Source organism: Diceros bicornis, chromosome 22 (genome assembly GCF_020826845.1).
Source record: "Diceros bicornis minor isolate mBicDic1 chromosome 22, mDicBic1.mat.cur, whole genome shotgun sequence".
NCBI classification, from domain to species: Eukaryota; Metazoa; Chordata; class Mammalia; order Perissodactyla; family Rhinocerotidae; genus Diceros; species Diceros bicornis.
In genome coordinates this window covers 39,639,553-39,656,772 of record NC_080761.1, presented here as the reverse complement: position 1 = coordinate 39,656,772, position 17,220 = coordinate 39,639,553, and the positions used below count along the sequence as shown (strand labels likewise).

The window sequence follows — 17,220 nt, the reverse complement described above, 5'->3', positions numbered from 1 at the left end:
GACAAACTAGATTTGACCATGATAAAAAGAAAGAAGCCTCAAATTACCAGAACCAGAAATAAAAAAGGGTACATTACTAACAACCTAATAAAAACAAAAAGGATTATAAGAAATAGTACAAAAATTTGTATGCTAGCAAATTAGATAACTTAGAAGAAATGGACAAACTCCTAGAAAGACACAACTACCAAAACTGACTCAAGAAAAGAAAGAAAACCTGAATCAACCTATAACAAGTGAAGAAATTCAATTAGTAATAAAAGAAAAAATTATCCACAAAGAGAAGCCTAGGCCTGGATGGGTTCACCACTGAATTCTACCAAACATTAAAGGAAGAATTAATACGAATTCTTCGAAAATTCTTCCCAACCCATTTTATAAGGCCAGTATTACCCTGATACAAAAAAACAGACAAAGACATCAAGAGAAAACTACAGACTAATAACTCTTATGAATATAGATGCAAAAATCCTCCAGAAAATACTAACAAACCAAATCCAACAACATATTAAAAGAATTATATTTCATGATGAAATGGAATTTATCCCAGGAATGCAAGGTTGGTTTAACATCTGAAAATCAATTAATGTAATACATCATATCAACAGAATAGAAAACAGAAATCACATGATCATCTCAATAGACACATAAAATATATTTGACAAAACTCAACAACCTTTCATAATAAAAAACACTAAATAACAAGGTAGGAATAGAAGGGAACTTCATAAATCTGCTAAAGGACAACTACGAAAAACCCACAGATAACAGCATACTTAGTAGGGGGATTGGATGCTTTCTCTCTATGATCAGGAACAAAAGAATGATGTCTGCTCTGGCCACTTCATTTTTGTTTGTTTGTTTGTTTGTTTTGAGGAAGACTGGTCCTGAGCTAACATCTGTTGCCAATATTCCTCTTTTTCTTTTTTCTCCCTAAAGCCCCAGTACATAGTTGTATATCCTAGTTGTAGGTCCTTATAGTTCTTCTACGTGGGACGCCACCTCAGCATGGCTTGATGAGCTTTGAGTAGGTCTGTGCCCAGGATCTGAACCAGCGAACTCCAGGCCGCCAACGTGGAACAAGCGAATTTAACCACTCTGGCTCTGGCCACTTCTATTCCACAACGTACTGAAGTTCCAGCCAGGGCAAGTAGGCAAGAGAAAGAAATAAAAGGCATCAAGTTTGGAACAGAAGAAGCAAAACTATTCATATTTGCAGATGACATGATCTTGTATGTAGCAAATCCTAAGGAATCCACTAAAAACATCAGAACTAATAAACAAGTTCAGCACGCTTGCAGAATATAAGATCAATATACAAAAATCAATTGCAATCTATACAGTTGCACTGAACAATCTGAAACTTAAGAAACCAATTCCATTTATAATACAACCAGAAAGAACAAAATACTTAGGAAGAAATTTATCCAAAGAAATGTAAAACATAAACTCTGAAAACTATAAAACATTGTTGAAAGAAATTTTAAAAGATCTAAATAATTGGAAAAACATCGTACACTCATTATATAGAAGACTTAACATTGTTAAGATGGCAATATTCTGCAAACTGATCCAGAGATTTAATACAATCAGAATCTCAGATGACTTCTTTGTAGAAACTGACAAGCTGATTCTAAAATTCATAGGGAATTGTAAGGGACCCAGAATAGCCAAAACAAGCCAAGAAAACTAAGAACTAAGTAGCAGGAATCATACTTAACAGATTTCAAAACTTACTACAAAACAACAGTCATCAAGACAGTATGATACTGGGACAAGGACAGACATATAGATCAAAGGAATAGAACTGAGAGTTCAGAAATAAGCTCATACGTCTATGGTCAACCCATTTTTGACAAGAGTGCTAAGACCATCCAATGGGGAAAAACAGTTTTTTTAAGAGGTGCTGGGACAACTGGAAATGCAAAAGAATGAAGCTGGACCCTTAATTCACACCATATATAAAACTTAGCTCAAAATGGATCAAAGACATAAATGTGCTATTATCATTATTTGTCTGTGAGGAAGGGAATGGGGCAGCTGGAGACAAGGGTGAGAGCAGACTCCTCATGGTATAGTCTTTAATACTTTTAAAACACTGCATCATATGACCACATTACCTACCAAAAAATTAACTTTAAAAAATTCACAAAATGTGTTTCAGAAGGAATTCCAGTTAATAAAAACAGAAGAAACGACAGAATTATAAAATCACAATTTTTAACCCCTAATGAAATAATTCAGATAAAGATAATCAATGTATACTAAAATTAGGTGAAATGTTGACGGAGAAGTGAACACTTGGAGGGTACCAATTATTACATTTACTTGCTGGATTACCTGTTGGTCCTAAGGGTAAAAAATACAACTTTATAATGGAGGGATTAGACTATCATTACCCAAATGCACTGATTAATATTATCACTACTGAAAGCGGCACAATCAGACAGCAGGTGTCTCCTGACACAATATGCTATAACGTACATGGCACAACCTTTGAAGTATTTGTGCCAAAAAAGTTGAACCTGAATATAATCAAGCTTTAGATCTACCTTCCAGTATATTAAAGAGGAAGAGTTAAAACAACAACACAAGGAAGTAATCAAATGAATTTAGAATTTAGGACACCCTAAATGACAATTAATAACCACGTTTGTTTAAGAAGATAATGCCATTAAAAAAAAAAGAAGAGTATAGGCTGTCCTAGATTAAAGAGACATCAGCCACTGATTAACCTTAACATCACAAAAAAGAGATTTGGATAAGACACTATGTGCGTCCTGATGTGATGTGATAACAATTACATAATAACACCGAAGATTTTTTGCCAAAACATCAAACCTGAGTCTGAATAAGCATTTAGGTCAAATTACAAGTTTACGAAAACTATAGGGTACAGAAGATTAAAATCAGAAAAATCCAGAATGTAGGAAACTCTACAGGATAAATAACCCAATTTATTCCAAAAATCAATTGTAAAGAAGAGAAACATAATAGAGGAAGAGAAGAAACCTATACATCCAGCAGATAGACTATGTTTGAGTCCTCATAGGAACAAACCAACTTTTTCAAAAAGTTATGAGACAACTGGAAAAATCTAAAAACTGACTGGATATTTGATTATATGAGGGAATAATTATAGAATTCTAAGTATGATAAAGATACCATGGTTATGTTAAAAAGAGCCGTTACCTCGTAGAGAGAGAGTCAATCCTCATTCATGGACTCAGAATTTGTAAATTCTTAACTAAATCACTAAAACTTACTTGTAAGCCTAAAATCAATACCTCTGACACTTTTCAGTCATTTGCATGCATGCATAAAGTGGTGAAGTCACCCAAACCACATGTTCCCAGCTGAGGTCAAACAAGGAGATGCTCTGCCTTCTTGTTTCAGCTCTCATACTGTAAACAAGTGTTCCTCTCATGGTCTATTTAGTGCCATGTTGTTCACATTTTTGCACTTTTGTTGATGATTTCACTGTTTAAAATGATCAGCGACCATAGTGCTGAAGTGCTATCTAGTGTTCCTAAGCACAAGAAGGCTGTGACATGTCTTACGGAGAAAAGAGTATGTTAGATAACCTTTATTCAGGTGGGAGTTACAGTGCTACTGGTCATGAGTTCAATAGTAATGAATCAACAACATATATTTAAAAAGACATCTTTAAATAGAAACACACATAAAATAAGGTTATATGTTGACAAAAATGTTGTGACCAGAGGCTCACAGGAACCTAATCTTTTATCTCCCCTAGGAGCAATGGTTCAACGTGTGCTAATTCAGTGTTTACAAGGACTTTATAAAACATAACTGCTGTGAATAACAAGAATTGACTGTAAACACTAATGTAATTGTGGGTAAAATAACATGATGTCTGGGATTTGCTTCAAATAATCCATGGGTAGTAGAGGGAGCAGAGGAGCAGCAGCAAGTAGAAGTTTATAGCTGAAACAATATTGGTCAAGTGTTGATAATTATTCAAGCTGGGTGATGAGCAAACATGGGAGTTCATTAATGTATTCTCTCCACTTTTGCATCTAATTAAAATTTTTCAAAATAAAAAGTAAAACACATGCACACAAACGTATGTATACAGATATCCCACCAAAAAACTTATAAAGACATATAATAAAGTACCAAAAAGTCAAAAAAAATAAAGAATTATGGATAAGGCCAGCATTTTTCCAAGAGGGTACTAATGGCATTTGGAGCAGTATAATCCTTTAATTGAGCAGGATTATCCTATTCATTTCACAATGTTTAGTAATTCCAGCCTCCGTCCACTAAGTCAGTAGCACCACTGGTTGAAACCAATGATGCAGGCAAAGCTTCATGCATAAGGCCATTATTCATCACAGCATCATTATACAATTTTTTTCAAATAAAATAACCTTAATGTATAACAACAAGACACTGGTGAAATATAAATACGGTATATCAAAATAACAGAATACATTGTAACCCCTAAAATCTAACCCCTTCCCTCTCGAAGATGATGAACTGACAGACAACATGACATTGACATCCCCAAACCACACTAACTTGAAGAAGTCCCTATCAGCATGGAAAACAAAAAAAGGAGTCCAAAATAGACCATAAATTTGACAACTATCTGAAAGACAGAGACAAACCCAGAGGAGAAAAATCATAATCCAAAGCTCAAATAGTGTCTATAGTGGAAGAGGAAGTTGTTTTTTCTGGAAGAGGCCCACAGAGGCTCTAAATACCCAATTAGTAGTACAGAGAGCAGAAGCCCACAGAAATCATGATAACTAGTTAAAGAACCATTTACCAAAAAAGCTGAGATTCTCACTCATCCACGTTCAGAACAACCACCTGCAACATTTGCCCACAGCAAATGACTGAAGACTACCTTCAAAACAACCATTTGTCTGGCAAAGGTCCCTACTATGGTTGTTGGGGCAAACAATACAATCAGAAAAAGGACTGACTAAAGAGCCTAACTCTCGTTCTCTACAGCGAAGCCCATCTGCCATACATCCTTCAGGAAAGCTTGTTGGTAGTTCCCTCCCCTACCTCTTACAAAGAGCCCACAGTTAATCCTTCCATTTGGAGGAGAAGTCTTCTGGTAAAGAGATATACAAAAATGCAAAGTCAACTCACTATGAGCAACATATCTATATTAGGCAACACAGAAGTTCATACAAAAATATGAACAATTAATAAAGGATCATCATGCACTTGACGAAAATTATCATCATTAAAGAAAAAGACTCAGAACAAACAGAAGTTACCCAACAGAAAACAAAGATAACGCAAGAAACAGAAAAGAACTTAAAAATTATAATCAGAAAGATTAAAAAGTTATTCTTTTAAAGAAGACTGCTGTGAAAAAGGAAAAATCAAATAAATTTTTTAGAAGCAAAAATTTGATTTCTAAAATTAATACAAATAACAAAATAGGGCAAATGGAAAAAATCTATTTATTGATGGAAGAAAAAGTAAGAAGGCCATTCAGAAGACAGAATAAAAAGATGGAAAATATGAGAGAAAAGAAGGCCACATCTAGAAGATCCAACCTCTAATAGAGTGCTGAAAGAAAGAACATAGAGAATTAAGAGCAAATATAAGAGAAGAAGAGTATTTCCTTAATCCAAAGAAAACCTTAAATCTTGAGATTGAAAAGGCCCACCAAAGGCTGAGGTTGAATTTTTTGAAAGATTCAAATCAATAGACAATGCCAAAATTTTACAATATCACATATAAACAGCAAATCCTAAAAGCTTCACACAAACTACCTAGCAAGAAATAAGAATCACACTTGCAATGGGATCACACATATACTTGGTAGCACCACTGTATGCTAAAACAAGATAATAGAGATATACTTTCAAAAATAAATTATATGGACATAAAATTTTATGTTCAGCTAAAGTATCACTCAAGCATAAGAGCAAAAGAACGACATTTTCAGGCATGTAAGGAGTCAGAAAGTGGACCCTTTGGGCATCCTTTCTGAGAAAAAAATTTGAAAATATAATCCAACAGGAAGAAAAAGGAAGATGTGGGATCCTAGAAACTATGGAACTGGTTCAAGAGTACAATGAAAAGAAATCCTAGGATGACAGCTATGAGTAGATACAGAAAGCAATTGGTCCAAATTGATACCATAAGCCAAAGGGCCCAAGGAAGAATGTCTTTGGCCATTAAACAAATGTCTGAACAAAGACGTTCTTTATGACAAGAAAAAGCAGAAAAGAGAGGCAATTAGAAATTCCAGGGGGAAAAAAGGCTGTCCAGGAAGACCACGGCACAAATACTAAACAGACTTAAATGGAGCATAATTTGGGTAACTAATGGACTATACAGAAAGATAGTCTATTTGACTTTGATATTGAGAATATTCTTTTTCGACAGATATAGATTGAACAGTATACCATTTTCCCTTCTCAAAAGGTCCAAACATACTACACGGTTCTCTAGAAAATAAATATTTACATCTACATAATCGTAAAATTATAAATGCCACTTACAGGTTTCCAATTTCAAAAGTCAACTCAAATTCCAAGGTATCTCATAGTGTGATCTATTGACTACAATATCAGAACTACCTGGAAAGTTTATTTTAAAAAGACTCCTGAACCTCATCCCTAGAGATTCAGTAGATCAGGGAAAAGTCTCAGAGATCTGCATTTTAATAAATTATCCAAGTACATCTTGTACACACTAAAATTTTGAGAATCATGGCTGTAAAGAAGTAATCTTCAAAATTTTCCATTACATATTTTATCAGCAAAAGGCTTTTGAGTACCCATCCCCAATATATGTCCATGTATTTATAAATTGCACATATATACTTTTATATGAATATATATTATAAAATATGAAAAATAGAAATCTTAAAGAATGAGAAAAATGACAATATTTTAATATTTGCTTCTGTCTTAACCAAAAGGAAAGTGAAAACTAAAGGTAGCTTTAGAAAGTTTAAAAAAATAAATTAGAAAGTTGAAAAATATATATAAATAAAAGGAGAAGCGGATAAAGAAAGAATCACAGAAACGTCCCAAAAATACATCTTCTAGAAGGCTTACTCTGCAAAAAAACAGAGTGACACTGAGAGTGATCACATTTCATCTAAAGGATGACCACGGAAGTAAAAGAGTACTTCAACAAAAGACTTAATTCTGATCATTAAAAGGGAAAAACTGATTGATGAATTAAACATACAAGCAACATGAACAGAAACTGATTACACCATCTTAAGAGTCCACAATAACCAAGGACGGTAAAATTAGACATAGGTATGTATCACAGATTTTAAAAAGTCAAATTCCAGACAATACTGGAATGATCCCAGGGCTAAAGACTCCAAAGGTGAATATAATTCAAGTTATCAAAAAATGCTATTCAGATTATATAATCATAATTCCAATAAAGAAAAAGGAAAAGGCATCCATATGCTTAGTTTCTCATTTAGGAAACGTAATGAAATTCATCTAATAGGAAAGCAAGTGTTTTAATCGCTGTGCTAAGTGTCATGGGACTACTGTATACCTGATGTTTGATAAAGAGTAACCAGCATCACTCCACTGTTTCTAATGACCAAGGAGAGGCCCAATAACATACAGTTAAATGACTGGGCATCCCCTACAGAGTAATACAGAGTGCTAAGTGAAATCCTTCAACCTATTCCAACACTTACTCCACTCTGGCAAGGTCATCCTAGGCTTTCAAGTACATACTGCAATTATCTCAGGGGAAAACTGAGCCCTGTCTAGGAAGCATCATGTCTAGGAAGTTGCCAACATGGGCAGCCTCAGAGTCAGAAGCCAAACAACAGAGACTTCTCCAATTTTTCAAGTTGAGCTGTAACAGCTCAAGACAGACAGACAGACAGACAGACAGACACACACACACACACACACACACACACAAACACAGCATCTAAGTCACAGTTTTATCTCTTACCTGGAAACTTGCCAAATATGTCAGACTATGAACAGGAGATATGGTCTATCTGTACTTGGTGAATTGGCACCCCTTGAAATAAATCCAATAATTATATCAGACTCCACAGTCATTTGGAAATCAAATGAATCTCTTTAGGGGATTAACACCAAGTTTTAATTTTAATAATGAAGAGAAATAAATTCAACAAACCAAATACTCATGAAAAAATAACTTGGGAGCTCACCTTTCCACAACCAAACTGACTGCTTGTGTGAGATCTGGGTTTGTCACCTGGAGACGTTTCCACAAAGACCATACAAATTCTTTATCAGCCTTAAAGAAATAAAAAGACATTTTAAATGTATTGCTTTGTAGCTATATCAGAGAAGACAAGACACTACATTAAATTGAGAAATGAAAAAAACATAATTATTTGATCCCTAATTCTACAACTATAAAATAGATTCTTGAAAAGTATAGTAGGAAAGCTTTATTTTAAAAAGTTCTTACAGGCGCCGGCCCCATGGCTTAGCAGTTGGGTGCGCATGCTCCACTACTGGCAGCCCGGGTTTGGATCCCGGGCACACACCGACCCACCGCTTGTCCGGCCATGCTGAGGCGGTGTCCCACATGCAGCAACTAGCAGGATGTGCAACTATAACATACAACTATCTACTGGGGCTTTGGGGAGAAAAAGGGGGAAAAAAGGAGGAGGACTGGCAATAGACGTTAGCTAAGGGCCAGTCTTCCTCAGCAAAAAGAGGAGGAGTGGCATGGATGTTAGCTCAGGGCTGATCTCCCTCCCACACACACACAAAAAATGTTCTTACACTGATAACCCACATTCACTTTTACTATTTCTATCACCCACATTTTAGGGTGTAAACGTTGAAGTGCTGAATATCAAGGAAAAGTTGTTCTAAAAGGAAATTACCCTCTAGCTATTGTTCCATTTTTCAGCTTCCCTTTTCAGCGAAATTCCTTGAAAGAGTTGCCTATAACCCTCTCTACTTCCTCACTTCCCATCCACTCAGTTTTCCCTCCCCACTATTATGCTAAAATCATTTCTCAAGGTCCTCTATACAGCCAAATCCAACGGACAATGGACAGTTTCTGTCCTTAATGTGCAGGTCAGTTGTTATCAACTCTGGTTGACAGTTAGGAATCACTTCTGGAGAGTTTATTAAAAAGAGTGATGATCTAAAGGTTAGGATTTAATTGGTTTCAGGTAATATTCAAGCATCAGCATGTTTTAACAGCTCCTCAGGCGATTCTGTGCACTCAGGATTGAGAACTACTGCCCTGGGTGACCTCATTCAGTCCCCTGGTTTTACACATCAACTGTACACTGATGACTCCCACATTTCTATCTCTAGCCGTTTCCTCTACCCTTAGGGGCAGACTTGAAACTCCAACTACCTACTCAATAATTCCACTTGAATGCCTAAAAGGTATCTCAAATTTAACTTATTCAAAATAAAATTTTTGATTTCCTACCCTCTCACAAACCTACCCCTCTGCATCTTGGAAAATGACACCACCATCTACTCATTTGTTCAAAGGCCTAAAAACTAGGAGTCAATCTTGGTTGCTCTCTTTTCCTCACACTTCAAATCCAAACCATCAGTAAATCCTACTGGCCTTCTCTACAAAACATAGCCCAATTCTAACCACTTCTCACCACCTCGACCACCATCATCCCAGTCCAAGTCAACTCCATCTCCTGCCTAGCTCTCCATAATGGTCCCTTAGCCTCCTTACAGCTCAAAATCCTTCACTGGGTTCCCTTCAGACTAGGAAGATAACCCAAACTCTTTACTAAGGTTACAAGACCCCACAGTATCTGGCCCCAAACACACATCTCCAGTCTCATCTATTACTCTCCCCTCTTGTTCACACTGACCTTCTTGCTCTACTTTTACCAGGGTCTTTGCACACGGACCATCCACCAGATTTTCATATAGTTTATGCCCACACTTTATTGAGGTCTTTGCTTAAATCTCACCTCTTCAAGAGAAGTCATCTTCCCTGACTACTATATTTATAGCCACCAAAACCCACAAGTTTCTGGTAACCTCTTATCCTGTTTAATTTTTTTTCATATCACATTTCATTTTATAATACTATTTGGTTGGTTGTTTGGGTTTACTTATATGGCAGATATCTCTATTTGTATCTGTCTCCATCATCCATTCTCCCCTGCCTGTTAGTAACAGAAACCATTTTTGCTCTTTGCTGCCCAATTAAAAGACTGGCCTCTCTTGCCTGTGGACCATGTGACTAAGTTCTGCCAAGGAAATATATGAAGTGTTGTTGGAAATCTTAAAATTAGACTTATGTCTACCAAATGTGTTACAAATATTTTTTCCCGGAATATTGTTGCTTATTTAACTTTATTTATGATGGAGTTTTTTTGGGAAAAGGGAGTTATTAATTTTATACATTCAAATTTATCCATTCTTTCCATTATGGCTTATGGATTTTATGTACCAGTTAGAAAGGTCTTCTCTACCCTAAGATTACAAACATATTTACCAATACTTTCTTCTAAAATTTTTGGTTTCATTTTTTAATGCTCAAATCTTTGATCTATTTTATTTGTTTGTTTTTTAAAGACTTTTGACAGCCTGAGTACTGGAAGGTACCACCGTACCTAACTATTCTTATATATCATGCTTTACCCTGTTAGAAGCAAGAATTCAGCATTTGGGTATTAAAATGAATCGAGTTAACAACAAGAAATGTCAGTATATAACTCACATGCCATAACCTGTTTGAAAGGCAGTGAAGATAAGGAAAAGTTAATGCAATATTATGTGCTCTAACATCTCTATTTTTAAAAGTTATGTTGATGAAATTACAAAATTCCTTGAAACCAATATTATCTATAAATTTATCGTATAGCTTGCTTCAAAACAAAATAGCAAAGATTCACATCTATTTTCACCTCAACTTTCAGTCTAAAATACTAAGCAAGAATAGTTAACATAAGTAAAAATGTAAAAAAGGAGTAGGTTTTCACCATTTATAAAATAACTGAGTTACTTTGGCTTAAATAAGTATGATTTACTAATAAAGGACTTAGGTCTAGCACAGTGAAAGGAACATAGTAAGAAATCAAGTATCTGATGCAAAAATCTTTACATCTTAATTTATACATTTTTTTCTCTTTTTCTTTTTGTTGTTGTTATGGTTAACGGTTATTTCACATCTCCTCTTCAATCCCTACCAAAGAGAAAGTAACAACAAATTCTCCTTAAGCTGTTTTCATCATAGAGGCCAGAGAAGAAAGCAACCAGAAGACTCCTCCAGAAACACTCTATTGTTATTAATTTATAATTACAATTTATACCCAGAAGTCATTTTGAGGAGAATTTTCTAATTTCCAAATTTCTTTAGTTTAAATTTTAGTTATTAATTTCTTTTTTTAATTTATGGTCAGCAACAGTATTTGGATTTTCCTTGTCACCTAAAAATACTCAAATGAATAAGTGATACCAGATTAAGAAAAAAAAAGGTAAGTTTTTTTATGAGCAATAAAATGTTATGAATAGATTGTGGGACTATTGTATGTATTCATTTTTGTGTTTTAGTTATTTAAATGCTATATCATCTTCAATGTGGATTATACCTCTAATTAATAAAAAGACTCTCTTTCATATACAAAAAAGCCCTTGCAAAAAACACAAAACTAGTTTCCAAACTGCTCCAGACATTATTAAAACAAGAAAACTAAAGATTGCCAATCATATTCTCTTTATATTTTCCTATATTTTCCCTTCTTTTGGGCACTTAAATATTTTTTAAAAACTAAAAATAAAACCCTTAGAAACTACTCATTATAAAATTCTTTATTCTTACTACAGAATTTCCACACAGACTCAAACAATTTAAAATTTAAATTTAAAAAATCCTACTCCTCACACAGTTTTTTAAACTCAGCCTATATAAGAGTTGACTAAATGCTAGGAGATTTGGGTCTAAATTATCTTAGAGGTGGACTGGCTTTGACTTTCACTTATTGACTAGCATGGAAATAAATACCAACTTCACAGACAAAGACATCCAAAATTGTTTTTTTCACTGGATAGGTACTTTCCCAGCACCTAGTTTAGTGTCTGGCAACATAATAGGCCCTCAGTTAACATGCACTGGAGGAATGAATTCAACAAACATATGAAAACTATTTTTTACATTTAAACAAATAATTTGCCTATCAAATTATTTGATAATTGGGGAAACAATGGAAGGAGTTTAATTACCAAGTATGGCACAAAGTAGCCACTCAATAAATTATTATGAAAAATAACTACACAAAAGGTTTCATCTATTAGAATATAGCTACCAACAAAGAGGATCCTAATTATACAACATATTCTCAAAATTTTTTTGTTTGTGAATGACTAGGCAAGGTTTCAATACATCTAAAAGTCTAACAAAAAATATAACTGGCTGAGTTCTCTGGTCATATACTCTTAATTCCAACATCACATGCTTCAAGAAAGTTAAAAGTTGGATAATGAACATGTATTTCATTTGAATGCCCTAAATAATTTTTTACCCAAAATTGGTTATAGATTTAGTAAATATTTTTGGCTGCTACTAAAAAAGGAATTAAGCTTATATATATATATATATAAGCTTAATAATACACACACACACACATAAAAATATACATGTGTATATATATATATTACACATACTTAACATTACTTTTTCTCATCTGGTATTCTACAAGTGATGATAAATGTGCACATTTACATACTCGCAGCATCCGTTGTCACAAATAGAACACAATCTTGAAATACATAATCAAAATCAAGAGTATGGTGAAGTTAGGTTTTAAATCAATGAATAAGACATAAGTGTCATGGACTTAAAATTACCCTTTGGAGCACCCTTGAAAATTCCTAAGGAAAAAGCTACAATTGGAAGCTAACATCCTATCCTCAGTAAATCCAATACAGACAACTTTTCTCCTCATGTTGAAATTAATCATGTTTTCTTCAGCTAAGCATTATGTGTATGTTGCTTGCTAATCTGGGGCCACATGAAAAAAGTTTAATTAGACACATACTATAATCACAGAGTAGGATGACATGCTCATTTTATGAGAAACACTTGTAACTAAGATTTTCTATTATATGCTTATTCTGAGTCATTCCCATGGAATCGAATGGTACACAGAATCACTCAAACTTTCTTTTTCTCCACCAAGTACTTAAAATTGAATTCTTGTAAGTTAAATGTGAAAAACAACCAACTGACCTAAATGAAGCTACTACTTATGACCAGAGACTAATGAGCAGCTTTCTTTTTCTCAAACTGTACATTTGACTATACTGGATTGTGAAATTAATTTAGTAGATCTAAGCAGCATTTTCTTAAAGAATAGAATTTAAAAGAAAATATCAGAGTTCATGACACACAGGGTAAATATTCTTTCTTAAATTATACATATGTATATGTGTGCCTACTTACTAGGTTGAGATGTAAAATGAATTTATTTTCGGTTGCAATTTTTGAAAGGTTCAAAAAACATAGGGTTAACACTACATATTCTTGAGTACTATGACTTCTACCTGAATAAGTAAGTGGAAGAACAAATAAAAAAAAAGATGTAAAAGTAAATGTTTAGGGGGCCAGCCCAGTGGTGTAGTGGTTAAGTTTGTATGCTCCACTTTGGCAGCCCGGGGTTCGCGGGTTTGGATCCCAGGCGCAGACCTACACACCGCTCCTCAAGCCATACTGTGGCGGTGTCCCATATACAAAGTAGAGGAAGACTGGCAGAGATGTTATGTTAGCTCAGGGTCCATCTTCCTCAAGCAAAAGGAGGAAGATTGGGAACAGATGTTAGCTCAGGGCCAATCTTCCTCACACATACACACACACACAAAAAAAGTGAATGTTTAATTAATTAAATGTTTTTTTACAAAACTATTGGGAGTTCAATTATTATTTCTCCCCGATTTCCCCAAAAGCAAGAGTGTGGTTTGACTAAAGTTTTACGGTATAGGAAACTGCCAGTCTCATCTAACATTACTTGAATGCCTATGATCCACTAATAGTGTCAAATTACAAAAATCTCAAGAACCACCTTTCTAGGCTAATTACGACCATCTCTATTCTCACATCTGCCTAAACTACTTCAATCATCTTCTTAGTCCATATATGTCCAAGGTCACAAAGGCCAACAGCATGTTCAAAGCCACGTTTTTAAAGAATATAATAGTGAATGTATTTGGTGGAGGGAGTCATTGGGCTGTTTCCAACAGACTGATTTCCTTAATCAAGTCAGTCATAAAAAGTAAATATCTTAGCTCCTTAGCCAGCTAAGGGCATAACTATAGGAAATACAGAGCAAGGGGTAGGGAGGAGTGAGTGGAGCCGATATGGGCAAATAGCATCTTATAACTTGTCAAATGACAAAGGCCTTTATCATGGGTTCACATCTCTAAACTACCCAAAGGTGAGGTGTGCAGATGACAAAATGTTCCTTTGTGTCTTTTATTTCATCCCTTTCCTGCTTTACCAGTGAAGAACAGAAAACGGGAAAATGAAAAGGAGGCAGCCACATATTATCTCCCCAACTTGTTTAAGCAAAGTCCTATTTAATTTGAACAAGACTGTCCTGTTTTTACAGCCTTGACTCAATCAGCAAGGATCTACAAAAGGGGCAAAAGGATTCAATATGAGACAGAATGAATTTTATGAATTTTTATCTAAACTGATACTGTTCATAAAGTGACCTTGGTGTTTAGCAGTTTCTATTGGTGAATCTCAACATTTAATCTCCTAACCCTGTCTAAAACTCTGGTAAAATTAGAGAAGAGAGAGTGGTAAGGACGCAAAACTAAAGGAAAATCAAATCTCTCTGAGTACAGTCAAGCCACCTTTAGTATGCACAAACTACAAATACCAGGAAAGTAATGTTCATGTCATTGATTTAGTAAATGCTTGTCACTGGCAAGTTGACATGAAAATGAGATTTCTCACTCACGGACTATGAATTAGTACAGTTGGTTAATAAGTATCAAGCATCATCTATTGTGTGTGAAAGTTCCCAGCTCCAGACTGCCTAAAAAGTATTGGTCTGTGTTTACAACTTAAGTTTCAGTTAACTTAATAACAAGGGCAACTGTGGGTCTGAAAGTTAAAAACAGGCTCCTTCATCGATGGATTTTATTTTAATAAGTGTTTTCCTGTTCAACATTTCAGCTGGTGGATTGCGCTCCACCCCTGCTGCACCAAGTACCACTACAGTCACGACCGACAACTTCGGCTTTTGGGGGACTGGGGTGTGCCTGCAGGTTCTGGGGATATCCAAGTGAAGAAAACCAAACCCAGGGGGCCGAGGCGAACCCTGTGCGGCCGGCGTCAGGAGAGGGGCGGGAGCCCGGGGTCGGGGGGCCGCCGCGTCCCTCCTGCACCGGGCAGCCGGCCGGGCTGGGCCTGGGAGCCGGGAGGGAGGGCCACCGGGCGGGGCTGGGTGGGTCCCAAACCCGCGCAGCGACGCAGCCGAAGGCAGAGGGAGAGGGGCGCGCCTCCCCACCGGCCCGGCCCCGGCGTGGAGGGGAAAGGCCGGCGGCCAGAGTCCTCGATACCTGACACAAGGCCAGCTCCTCCTTTAGGCTGCTCAGCTCGTCCTCCAGCAGCTGCGTCCGGGTCACCATCGCCTCCTCTACCGAGATGCCCTCTAGCCGCCTGGACCCGACGGGCGCGCTGAGGAGGGGAGCCTGAGCCGGAGCTGCGCCCCCTGGCCCTCGCCGGCCCTCTGACCCGTCTTCGCCCCGCCAGGAGATACCGCTTTTGTCCCCGACGCCCTCCCGCGCTCCGCCGGCAAGACCCGAGGCCTCGCAGGGCACTGCGTGTACCACAGCTCCCCGCCCAACACGCGGGGACCAGGGCCCCAAATGTCGCGCTGGGGAAAGAGGGAGCGGCGAGGGCGGCGAGCGCGCCGCCATGGCCGCGGCTGCTAACGGGTCAAGCTCCCTCTTGGAAACTCCACCTCCCCTTCCCCATCCTGGCGAGCCCGACGCTCCGAGCCGCGCACGCGCAAGCCTTTTCCCGCCTTGGCGCGCGGGGTCTCGCGCTCGCGGCTCCTGGCGGGCTTCCCGCGGGCCGCGCGCCCGGCGCGAGCGTTGGGCTGCGCACGCGCTGTGGCCCATGGGTCAGACCGGTGCGCCGCGCGCGCGCGCCGCCCTGGAGTATTCGGCCTGCGTCTTTAGCCGGCGATGCCGTGGCTTCCCACCCACGTAAAACCCTGCCCCCCACTTAGAGCCTATAACATCCCACCTCTTAAAACCTTTCTTGACAAGCCGCTAGCCCCAAATGATCCCTAACTGTGAATTCCTCCGCCTTCAAGGCCCCTGCCAACTCGTTTGTCACGTTTCATTGACCGCCCTGGAGTGTTAGTTACAGGGCTAATCTCTCCAGCGCTGTTGTAAGCTCCTTGAGGATCAGGGAATAGTTTTACACTTGAGCGTTTTCTTCACACCCCTTAGCAAATCTGCTTTACATACAGCCAATAGCCAGCTGACTGATGTCAAGGAGATGTGGAAAGCCTTGTGCTGAGCTGGGACTATCAGGCAGGTTTCCCAATTGAATTATGATCCTCTGTGCACCCTTTGTCTTTTGTTTTGCAAGAGTAGTGATTTCCTTTGAATTTTTGTCAGCTTCTTTATGTGTTGGCTGAATCTCAGAGCGAGTGTGACCCACATGGCCTGACAGTTTGGATCCTTGGACCGATTTGAAATGAGAAATTTAGACCGTGGTTAAAAAAACAAGACCAACTTTCTTTGTTGTTCATTCTTTCTTTTTTCTTCCTTCCTGCTTTCTTTCTTTATAAACTTCGAATAGGTAATAATCTTCTCTTTCTCTGTCGTTATAACACGTCCTACTCGTGGTGAGTTTAGTAAGGAGATGCACATTGAGCTAGCACTTGAGTTTTGCTACCAAAAGCTAGCTCTGCACTCTTTTGCAGAAAGGGTTCCAGAACGCTTGGAGAGCTGAGGTGGGCAAAAGAGGTTGGTCGAGGTAGGGAGGTAACCACATTAACTGATGCCCTCCTCATTTAATCAAAATTACCCCTCTATGCCAGAATCTAGTCTGTACCTCAAAAGACACCCTCCCTATTAGAATCCTGTGAAGGCAAGATAAGTGAGCTTCCTTCCTGCTGAAGGTGAATATCTCACACAATTTATAAAAGGATTACATTAGAAAAGGTACATATTAGCCAGTCTTAGACATCACTACCATATTGAACATTTACTATATGACGAGTCCATTGCTAAGCACTTTTCT

The 17,220-nt window shown here is 37.5% G+C and overlaps 1 protein-coding gene across 7 annotated transcripts in view; it reads right to left on the bottom strand.

Moving 5' to 3' along the window:
* Positions 1 to 15,920, bottom strand: part of CNTLN (centlein) — a 330,124-nt gene extending 314,204 nt beyond the window's left edge. For all 7 annotated transcript variants that reach the window (XM_058565850.1, XM_058565854.1, XM_058565855.1 and 4 more), the window contains exons 1-2: positions 15,522 to 15,920; positions 8,162 to 8,250 (exon numbers count right to left, since the gene is read on the bottom strand). In XM_058565850.1, coding sequence (XP_058421833.1) covers positions 8,162 to 8,250; positions 15,522 to 15,881 — 449 coding nt within the window. In that variant the 5' untranslated portion in view covers positions 15,882 to 15,920. The remainder of the gene's footprint in view (positions 1 to 8,161; positions 8,251 to 15,521) is intronic.
* Between the last annotated feature and the right edge of the window lie 1,300 nt (positions 15,921 to 17,220).